This window comes from Micropterus dolomieu, linkage group LG23 (assembly GCF_021292245.1).
Source record: "Micropterus dolomieu isolate WLL.071019.BEF.003 ecotype Adirondacks linkage group LG23, ASM2129224v1, whole genome shotgun sequence".
In the NCBI taxonomy this organism is placed as follows: domain Eukaryota; kingdom Metazoa; phylum Chordata; class Actinopteri; order Centrarchiformes; family Centrarchidae; genus Micropterus; species Micropterus dolomieu.
In genome coordinates, this window is record NC_060172.1 from 25,008,514 (window position 1) to 25,019,226 (window position 10,713).

Consider the following 10,713-nt stretch of genomic DNA (forward strand, 5'->3'; position numbering starts at 1 on the left):
GAAATCATGGAGGGGTCTGAAATTGTCATCGTAGGTGCATGTCCACTGTGAGAGACATAATCTAAAAAAAATAATCCAGAAATCACAATGTATGATTTTTTAACTATTTATTTGTATGATACAGCTGCAAATAAGTATTTGAACACCTGTCTACCAGCTAGAATTCTGACTCTCAAAGACCTGTTAGTCTGCCTTCAAAATGTCCACCTCCACTCCATTTATTATCCTAAATTAGATGCACCTGTTTGAGGTCGTTAGCTGCATAAAGACACCTGTCCACCCCATACAATCAGTAAGAATCCAACTACTAACATGGCCAAGACCAAAGAGCTGTCCAAAGACACTAGAGACAAAATTGTACACCTCCACAAGGCTGGAAAGGGCTACGGGGAAATCGCCAAGCAGCTTGGTGAAAAAAGGTCCACTGTTGGAGCAATCATTAGAAAATGGAAGAAGCTAAATATGACTGTCAGTCTCCATCGGACTGGGGCTCCATGCAAGATCTCACCTCGTGGGGTCTCAATGATCCTAAGAAAGGTTAGAAATCAGAGGAAGAAGAATGATGAGTACCATCCCAAGAACACCATCCCTACTGTGAAGCATGGGGGTGGTAGCATCATGCTTTGGGGGTGTTTTTCTGCACATGGGACAGGGCGACTGCACTGTATTAAGGAGAGGATGACCGGGGCCATGTATTGCGAGATTTGGGGGAACAACCTCCTTCCCTCAGTTAGAGCATTGAAGATGGGTCGAGGCTGGGTCTTCCAACATGACAATGACCCGAAGCACACAGCCAGGATAACCAAGGAGTGGCTCTGTAAGAAGCATATCAAGGTTCTGGCGTGGCCTAGCCAGTCTCCAGACCTAAACCCAATAGAGAATCTTTGGAGGGAGCTCAAACTCCGTGTTTCTCAGCGACAGCCCAGAAACCTGACTGATCTAGAGAAGATCTGTGTGGAGGAGTGGGCCAAAATCCCTCCTGCAGTGTATGCAAACCTGGTGAAAAACTACAGGAAACGTTTGACCTCTGTAATTGCAAACAAAGGCCACTGTACCAAATATTAACATTGATTTTCTCAGGTGTTCAAATACTTATTTTCAGCTGTATCATACAAATAAATAGTTAAAAAATCATACATTGTGATTTCTGGATTATTTATTTTTTTTTTAGATTATGTCTCACAGTGGACATGCACCTACGATGAAAATTTCAGACCCCCCCCCCCCATGATTTCCAAGTGGGAGAACTTGCAAAATAGCATGGTGTTCAAATACTTATTTTCCTCACTGTAGGTCTGCAACCTACTAAAGAGAAACACCAATTCATAATCTCAATCAACACAAAGTTAAAAATATTTTTAGATGTTTTAATTGTGTTAAAAAGTAACTGTTGTGCAAAACTTGAACACAATACTATTTTCATCTGATGTTTGAATATTAAGAGAAAGCAGAATGACCAGCAAAGGCTCTCTGCTAATGAACAGTGAACTTTAGAAAGTGGCAGTGACGGGCGAGATACCCACAAAGCAGCAGTACAACAAGCGTGTGACACTTGGCTTAATTAACTGACCAATGAACCAATTTCACTTATTTCACAGAGGATGTGAGTAGAACTAGGGAAAAAAGCTACAGTTTTTTGTACACTTATTGGCTACACCACATGAAAGGTCTCTCACAGTATCAGCAATTAAGATTAAAGAAATTGTCCAGCATTCTGGGAAACACACTTATTTGCTTTCTGGCAGAAAGTTAGATGCCTCTCATGTATGCACACTAAATATGAAGGTGGTTAGCTTTGTTTGTTAACAACCTAGCAGCACCTCTAAAGCTAAGTAATTTACACGTTATATGTTCTTTGTTTAACTGGTACAAAAACACGACAATTTGGTGTCTTATGGGTGGGTATGTGCAAGACTATATTTCCCAAATTGTGGACGTTTTAGTTAAAACATTTTTTAACTGTGAGCAAGCCTAGAAGCTGTGCTAGTAGCCCCAGTAGGCTGCAATAATAATTATAACCCCAAAATATGAGTGTGCTCAGCAAATTAAATTTTCTAATAGGCTGATTAGATTATGAAGTGTTATCCTGTATACAAACTAATATTTTATTTGCTGGTGCTTAGTTTTCAAGCGGACCTTCATGAGTGTTGGTGAAGGAGAAATTCTGACCAATCTAGATTACAAGAGATCAAGGGGTTGTAAAAAAAAAAAAAAAAATCATTAATATATAGAAGATTTTATGCCAATCTGACCCATAGATGTTAAGATATGTTACTCTGGATCAAAGTTTTGTATGGACCAACAGACAGACATCTCCACCACAGTGCCAAAATTATAAAGCTGCAGGCCATGGAAAACCAAGTTATTAAATTTTAATTGTGTCTCCTCAGATATTGGATAAGGTGACCAAAGGGCCAAAACCTGAAATAGTCAGTGTGGCCCTTTAAAAGGGACATCACCAGTTACGACCTCACTAGCATCCCATCAATCGATCCCTCCCCTTCTCGGGAACCAAAGCCCGTGTCCTGGGAGCTGCTGCTGCCTGTTGGCGAGGGAATCATTTTCTTGCCTCCAGGTTTTTCATTGCTTGCCTTGACACAAGGCTTCTCTGCTACATTATCCTCAGACTTTCTACCCTTCATCCATCTTGCCTCCACTTGTTTTTCTTGCAGCTCTATGTCTTTGAACTTGTTTACCATTCTCTTTGTGTCGGCGTTTTCATTACTGACTTTGAGGCTTTCAGCTTGTTCAGGGGTCGTCTCTGTGCGTTTTCCACCCACCTTCGCTCCAGTCAGTATCTCTCCTTCCATACTTTTTTCTGCCTCACCCTGTGTGGCCTTGGCTTTTACTGTTTCTTCTATATTATTAAAACTTGTCCCTTCCACCCCCTCCTCTTTCACTTCAGTGTCAGTATATTCATTTTTGTCTTCTTCCACCTGCTCTTTGTTATCACTTTCACACGTCTTATCCCCCAGCTCTGCTTTAGCTCTGCCTTCCTCCATTTTCACAAAATCACAGTCTGTTACCTGCTGTGATCCCTCTGCTCCACCTTCGCCCCCCTGATTCTGTCGTACGTCTGACTCCTTTTTTTTGTGTGTATCTAAGTCAACCTTCTCGTTATCCACCCCTTCCTCTCCATTGTGCACTGTCAATTTGAGTGCTGTAATTTTGTCATCTGGTCTGGTGTCAAAACCTCTGAAATTGTTCTTAGCACCAATGATGTATTTCCCCAGTATGGAGGAGCAATCCTTGGTCAATGCGTCGCTTGCAGAGTGTCCATCATCCACCCGAAGCTGTTGCATCATTTTCATATCAATGTGCATCCTGCTGACTGCTTTGCTCAGCTCAGTGATCCGGTTACCAATATCTGAGGGAAGAGAAGAACCCCAATCACAACCCAACATGCAAGCACTTTATTGATAAATAATGCTATTCAATTTCTACAGGCTAGGGGTTTTAATCAAATACTTTTTCATAGGAAAATCTTTTAACACTTAGCATTTTATTCTGTGCCATCAAGAGTCTCATTTCTTTCATTATTTCTTGACACTTTTTATTTCTTGCGTGTTGTTAACGCCCCCTCACGTTTCAGCCAATGACATGCTCCCTGCATCTTAAGCTAGCTCAACAACTGCTACCAACATTTACCCATATAGCATCTGTTAGCTTAACATGAAATAAAAGGCAGACTTTCGATAAAGACTTTTTTGAAATTAAAATGTCTAAATTGATATATATTATTATTATTATCTCCAGTGAAATTGTGTTATTATGAAAATGAATGATCTGTGTATCACAGTCCTAAAATATTATTATATTAGTATAATTTCAAACCACTCACAAGCATAACATTTATATAATTTATAATTTTAGACTATAAATTAGATAGCTAGTAGGAGACAAAGATGGAAGGGAGAACAGGGGCGACATGCAACAGGGCAGGTCTTTGATCCAACAGGACTTTTTAATACTGGCTTACTGTTCAGCCCTGACAGATGTGTGTCACAATTACCTTTCCTCTTTGTCTCCTCAAACTCCCTGCGAGCTGACTCAATGTAGCGTTGAACCAGAGCTCTGATCACCTGCTGCCGGTAAGGTACCTGGCTGTCTTCAGATCCCTTAACATTGGTCTTAAAACACATATTTAACATTATGAATTTCAGTGCATAGTGTTTAGCAAAGAATTTGTGTAAGACATTTTTTTAGTACATTCACCCTATCTCCTGTATGCGAGCATTAAACATACACGTACCATAGAGGTTATAGGGGGATAGTTTTCCTTAGATTTACAAGTGCAGCAGCAGATTCGTCTAAAGATACCCCTGGAACAGAATTAAAATGAATAAATTAAAATATAGATAAACAGTGAAGTGTATTTGCAGGTCAAAGGTGCATTTAGCATTTTAGATCTCACCTTAAGATGTAAAAGACAGATTTGGGTGAGGGGATGATGTTGAAGGGCACAGGCATGGTTAGGCCCTCTCTGAAGTAACTGAGGTACAGCTTTGATCTGGCAAATTTCCACTCAACATCCGCATCATCCTGAAATTAAAAAGTTGAGATGCCAGTGCCAGTCTTTGGTTTCCTCATATTATTGCAGGCGTGTCACATGAAGATCATCTCTTTACCTCAATTTTCTGAAAGGAGTTAGTGATCATAGCAATAAGCATGTTGAGCAGGACGATGACGATGACGAGCGTGAAGATGCCGTACAGAATCCTTCCTACAAACTCTGCCAACACAAACTCCGGCATGTCCACGTAGCCCTGGTTGGCCATGCCAAACATGGTCCAGAATAAGAAGTTGAACGTCTCATTAAACCTGCAGAAGTGCAGCGGATAGTGTTATCATGAAGAGTGTTTAAGACTTTTTTATAAACTAACAATTGTGACATGTTCTGTGTTTTATTTTATTTTCAGCAGCCCGGGAAGTTAGTTTACTCAGGCATAGTTTTCACACCTGGGTTGCTAAGTGTAGACAGATGATTTATTTTCTGTACATAATTTGAATAAGTAAGATTAGATTGAGTTCCTGCATGCAGAAGAGGGTAAAAAATAGTCTCAAATACAAGAAGAAGGAGAATTGAACTATCTTTAAATTATTTTCATCATCATAATTTGTTGTTTACATTTTGTTTTTTGTACAAATAAAACAATCTATATCTGTAATGAGCTTTCGAGGTGCTGTTTTTTTTTAACCATTGAACAAAGCCAGACTAGGTGCATCCCCAAACCTTCAGTCTTTATGCTAAGCTAAGCTAACTTCATATTTACTTCATCTGTCCCCATTTTATCCGGCAACCTTGTGTTATTGTGGTCACCGTGCTAACCACTGCAGCAGGGTACAGTATATAGGAAGCTGAAGACTCCATATTCTTACCTGCCAAGATATGGAGAGATGACATAAGGAACATAGACATTGTTGATGCCACAGAGGAAGGCTGTTCCAATGATCATCAATATAAACATAAATCTAAAAAAGAAAAAAGAAAACATCCTCATTGGCCCTGAATTTCCAACCAGGCAATGATCAATATACAAATATGCAGATATATAATCCAGGAAACAAAATGGAAAGGGCTCTTACCTCATCATATCATCAATCATCTTCCCTATGGAGATCTGCAGAGTTCCCAGAGATTCATGGGCTGGCAGGATGTACGCCAGCCGCGTGAAGCTCAACATGCTGGTTACTGCAAACAGCACCTCTGAAATCAACTGGGGGTCCTCCTGATGCCAGTCCTCACGCACTGCAGGATGGTTTCACGCAACCAAACAGGCCAGTTTAGCACCAAGAACATTTAAGACCTCCAACAAATGTATAAAACAATGTATAAATCTGACATAATTGTCTTACCAGTCTGAGTGAAGTAGACACACTCCTCTGTGCCGTCAGGATCAAGGCAGAGGAAGTAACCTTTGAGCACTATAAGCACACGTAACGCGAAGGATGCCAGGTACATGCTGAGCACCACCATGTCCAAGCAGTTCCACCAGTCCAACAAGTAACTCCGCAGCCCATCGATCCACACCTCCTTACACTCATACCAGAAGAACCCTACATAAGACAGCATTGCAAAAACACTAAAACCTGATTTATCTATTGCCAGGCCATGAGAGAAGGGAGTTAGAAAAGAGAGAGTGAACCCACCAACTACCCACACCATGTGGAAGGAGCTGTGCAGGATGTTCTGCTGCCGGGAGGCATATTTGTCTCGGTACAGCTCCATTGTTATTGATTCTCCAAGTAACGTGATGAGAAACCACATATAGGAGGCTGAGTGGAGGAGAAACTTGATCACAGGAATCTTTAGCATCTTTCCTACCTGGTGAAAAGAAAACACAAAAGACGATGACATATTAGGGCCAAGAATCTCCTGTTCGTCTTATTTTCTTGATTGAATGTCTCTCATGACAATCTGTGAGTATAAACCTCCCTCAACATTTAGTTATTTTTTTTAAACCTTTGACTTGGGTGCGAGCCAGTAGACGAGACAGAGGAGGGGCATGGTGAGAAAGATCCCCACAGAGACAAACAGCTTCCAGGCCGTCTTGCTGCCTCTCCAGCCTGCGAGGTTCCCACACCAGATAGATGACAGCACCTGCTGGCAGATTGGGTGGGCTACAAACTGTACAAAAAACAAACACACAGAGAGGGGAAAGACAGATCATGGATCAAGTACATGTCTTGTTTTTACTCTTCTCACTTTCTTTATCTAGCTACCTCCTTCTGGTTGTAGTTGACAGCTAGCCTCAGACGTGACAGGTTGGGTATTCCCTCCTCAAAGGCCTGCTCCTCTATGGCTTCCTGACTCTCGTCTCCACAGCTGTTCAGGATGGTGGCCACCTCGCTCTGGTTGCGACACATGCCCAGCAACTCAACGGCGAAATCCTGACAAAGCTGCTCCAGGCCCAGGTACTGAGGCTGCAGGAGAAAGGCACCACAGCAGAGTCAAGTAACAACACAGACAACCAACATGAACAGTGAGTGGGGACATCTACGAATGTCATCAGACCTTGAACTCTGGCTCTTTTTGTGAGAGCTTGCGGAGCTCTCTGCTGAGACCAAAAGCTCTGAGCATGGCATCCTCAGAGGTGATGGACAGGTAGGCACGGCTGGCGATGCCACGGTAGGTGTTGATACGAGACAAGGAGAACTTCAGCAGGTCGTACTGCCTGCCGTTACGACACTCCAGACAGGCACAGGATATCTTATGTGGCAATGGGATGACGTGACCTTTTTGGGTAAGCATGGTGACTATATCATACAGGTCCTTCTGGCAGGCTAAGGTCAAAGGAGTCACACCAGGGGCAAACTGCGAGTTGTCAATAGAGTGGTCAAAGATGGCCTGAGAAAAGGAGCGCACGTCCATCTTGTTGCCTTTCTCCTGGTCCAGGCGGTCCAGCAGACGCTTCACCACTCTGGGCTGGTTGGTGTCTACGGCGACCAGCAGGGCCTCGTGAATCTGCCGGAAGTCAAACTTGACCCCGTGCAGGAGGGCGTCCATGCCGTCCTCATTTCCCAGGCGGATGGACAGGTTGAGGGCCTCCCTCCACTGGCGATCCTCAGACTCATCCAGTTGGCGGATGATGCCATCACCGGTCTTCAACAGTCCACACAGTAGCTCTATTTTCCCTTCCCGAATGGCACTGAGGAGCTCGGGAGGGAACCTCATCTTCTTGTTCATAATCTCGCGCCATTGTTCTGGCTGAGAGACAGGAAAGTACAGTTAGCAGCTGTGTTATTTGTCCATTCACGCATTTAAAAAAGGAAGAAAATCGATAATTTAACTTTAATTTTATAAGATGAAAATAAAGCCTGGACAAAACTAAAGGCAAAAAATAAAAAGCGTGGCACATTCTACAAATTAGTACAAGACTGGAAACACATTTACTGTTAAAGAATACTTTTTAACAACTAAATTGTTTTAAACTGATCTATTGAATGACAAATTCTACAAACCACGTGCAAATCAAACTCTGCTTACCGTGAGATTTTCCATTCCTTGAGGAAAAACAGCACAATTGTGAGCAGTGATCCTAAAGTGAAAACACCATCACATTGTCTGGAGATAAGAAATATACTTTTTGTCAGCTATTTTAAGTTTCAGAGATGAAGGTGAGAGATATCAGTAGATTGCACAAGCAGTTCCAATAAGAAGAGAACGGAGCCCTTTGGTGTCTTGCGATCATGTGCTACTGGCCGACTGCACAGAATCAACACCCACACACTCAATAAACTCACTTCTATCCCCCATGGGACAGGGCCAATTAAAATGTAACCGGTTCAAAGTGTTTCATGCTCGGGTGGGCCCAAGCCAAACTGTTTCTGCGTTCAAACATGAATTAACACCAGTCTCCCCATTGGAAACAGTGCCACGGCACAATTAAGGTATCTATTACTGAACAGGCAGCACCTGTCATCGCTCACAGCAGTGGGAAAAACAAGGAGCAGCAAGTAACTTCTCTCTTTTCATGCTGTACTCTTAATGGAACTACATTTCTGTATAGTTACTAACATTACACATTTTTGTTTTTGTCTTCTGTAAGGTTTTCTCTCAGCTTGAATTATTTTCCTGTCTACATGGTTTTGAGAAGCTTCTTTGATTGCGTTTATTGGCTCTTCATCAAGAGAGCCAACAGTCAGTCAAATGAAGTGTACTGTAAACAGTGGGGGAATGTAACTAAGTGCATATACACTGCTCAAAAAAATAAAGGGAACACTTAAACAACACAATGTAACTCCAAGTCAATCACACTCCTGTGAAATCAAACTGTCCACTTAGGAAGCAACACTGATTGACAATCAATTTCACATGCTGTTGTGCAAATGGAATAGACAACAGGTGGAAATTATAGGCAATTAGCCTAGACGGAGTCTACAGCCCACACAAGTGGCTCAGGTAGTGCAGCTCATCCAGGATGGCACATCAATGCGAGCTGTGGCAAGAAGGTTTGCTGTGTCTGTCAGTGTAGTTTCCAGAGCACGGAGGCGCTACCAGGAGACAGGCCAGTACATCAGGAGACGTGGAGGAGGCCGTAGGAGGGCAACAACCCAGCAGCAGGACCGCTACCTCCGCCTTTGTGCAAGGAGGAGCAGGAGGAGCACTGCCAGAGCCCTGCAAAATGACCTCCAGCAGGCCACAAATGTGCATGTGTCTGCTCAAATGGTCAGAAACAGACTCCATGAGGGTGGTGTGAGGGCCAGAGGTAGCCTGTCTGCCATTAGGTACCGAGATGAGATCCTAAGACCCCTTGTGAGACCATATGCTGGTGCGGTTAGCCCTGGGTTCCTCCTAATGCAAGACAATGCTAGACCTCATGTGGCTGGAGTGTGTCAGCAGTTCCTGCAAGAGGAAGGCATTGATACTATGGACTGACCCGCCCGTTCCCCAGACCTGAATCCAATTGAGCACATCTGGGACATCATGTCTCGCTCCATCCACCAACGCCATGTTGCACCAGACTGTCCAGGAGTTGGCGGATGCTTTAGTCCAAGTCTGGGGGGAGATCCCTCAGGAGACCATCCGCCACCTCATCAGGAGCATGCCCAGGCGTTGTAGGGAGGTCCTAGAGGCACGTGGAGGCCACACACACTACTGAGCCTCATTTTGACTTGTTTTAAGGACATTACATCAAAGTTGGATCGGCCTGTAGTGTGGTTTTCCACTTTGATTTTGAGTGTGACTCCAAATCCAGACCTCCATGGGTTGATAAATTTGATTTCCATTGATAATTTTTGTGCGATTTTGTTGTCAGCACATTCAACTATGTAAAGAAAGGAGTATTTAATGAGATTATTTCATTCATTCAGATCTAGGATGTGTTTAGTGTTCCCTTTATTTTTTTTGTGCAGTGTATTATTCCTCTACTTCGGTACAAATTCGAGGTACTTACTTTTTCTTCTCCTGCCACTTTGTACATTAAACACATGAAATATTGTACTTTTTACTCCACTACAATTACAGTGAGGAAAATAAGTATTTGAACACCTTGCTATTTTGCAAGTTCTCCCACTTAGAAATCATGGAGGGGTCTGAAATTGTCATCGTAGGTGCATGTCCACTGTGAGAGACATAATCTAAAAAAAAAAAATATCCAGAAATCACAATGTATGATTTTTTAACTATTTATTTGTATGATACAGCTGCAAATAAGTATTTGAACACCTGCCTACCAGCTAGAATTCTGACTCTCAAAGACCTGTTAGTCTGCCTTCAAAACGTCCACCTCCACTCCATTTATTATCCTAAATTAGATGCACCTGTTTGAGGTCGTTAGCTGCATAAAGACACCTGTCCACCCCATACAATCAGTAAGAATCCAACTACTAACATGGCCAAGACCAAAGAGCTGTCCAAAGACACTAGAGACAAAATTGTACACCTCCACAAGGCTGGAAAGGGCTACGGGGAAATTTCCAAGCAGCTTGGTGAAAAAAGGTCCACTGTTGGAGCAATCATTAGAAAATGGAAGAAGCTAAACATGACTGTCAGTCTCCCTCGGACTGGGGCTCCATGCAAGATCTCACCTCGTGGGGTCTCAATGATCCTAAGAAAGGTGAGAAATCAGCCCAGAACTACACGGGAGGAGCTGGTCAATGACCTGAAAAGAGCTGGGACCACCGTTTCCAAGGTTACTGTTGGTAATACACTAAGACGTCATGGTTTGAAATCACGCATGGCACGGAAGGTTCCCCTGCTTAAACCAGCAC

The 10,713-nt window shown here is 42.8% G+C and overlaps 1 protein-coding gene across 1 annotated transcript; it reads right to left on the reverse strand.

The window, feature by feature from the left end:
• Positions 1 to 2,355: 2,355 nt before the first annotated feature.
• LOC123963367 (short transient receptor potential channel 2-like) lies at positions 2,356 to 8,625 on the reverse strand. Its single transcript, XM_046040175.1, has 13 exons — positions 7,988 to 8,625; positions 7,016 to 7,708; positions 6,724 to 6,924; positions 6,464 to 6,628; positions 6,151 to 6,325; positions 5,857 to 6,057; positions 5,587 to 5,749; positions 5,380 to 5,472; positions 4,629 to 4,821; positions 4,415 to 4,542; positions 4,253 to 4,322; positions 4,013 to 4,130; positions 2,356 to 3,367 (listed from the first exon to the last, which is right to left on the reverse strand). The coding sequence occupies exons 1-13, from the start codon at positions 8,000 to 8,002 to the stop codon at positions 2,463 to 2,465; spliced, it is 3,120 nt and encodes a 1,039-aa protein (XP_045896131.1). The 5' UTR covers positions 8,003 to 8,625; the 3' UTR covers positions 2,356 to 2,462.
• Positions 8,626 to 10,713: the final 2,088 nt, after the last annotated feature.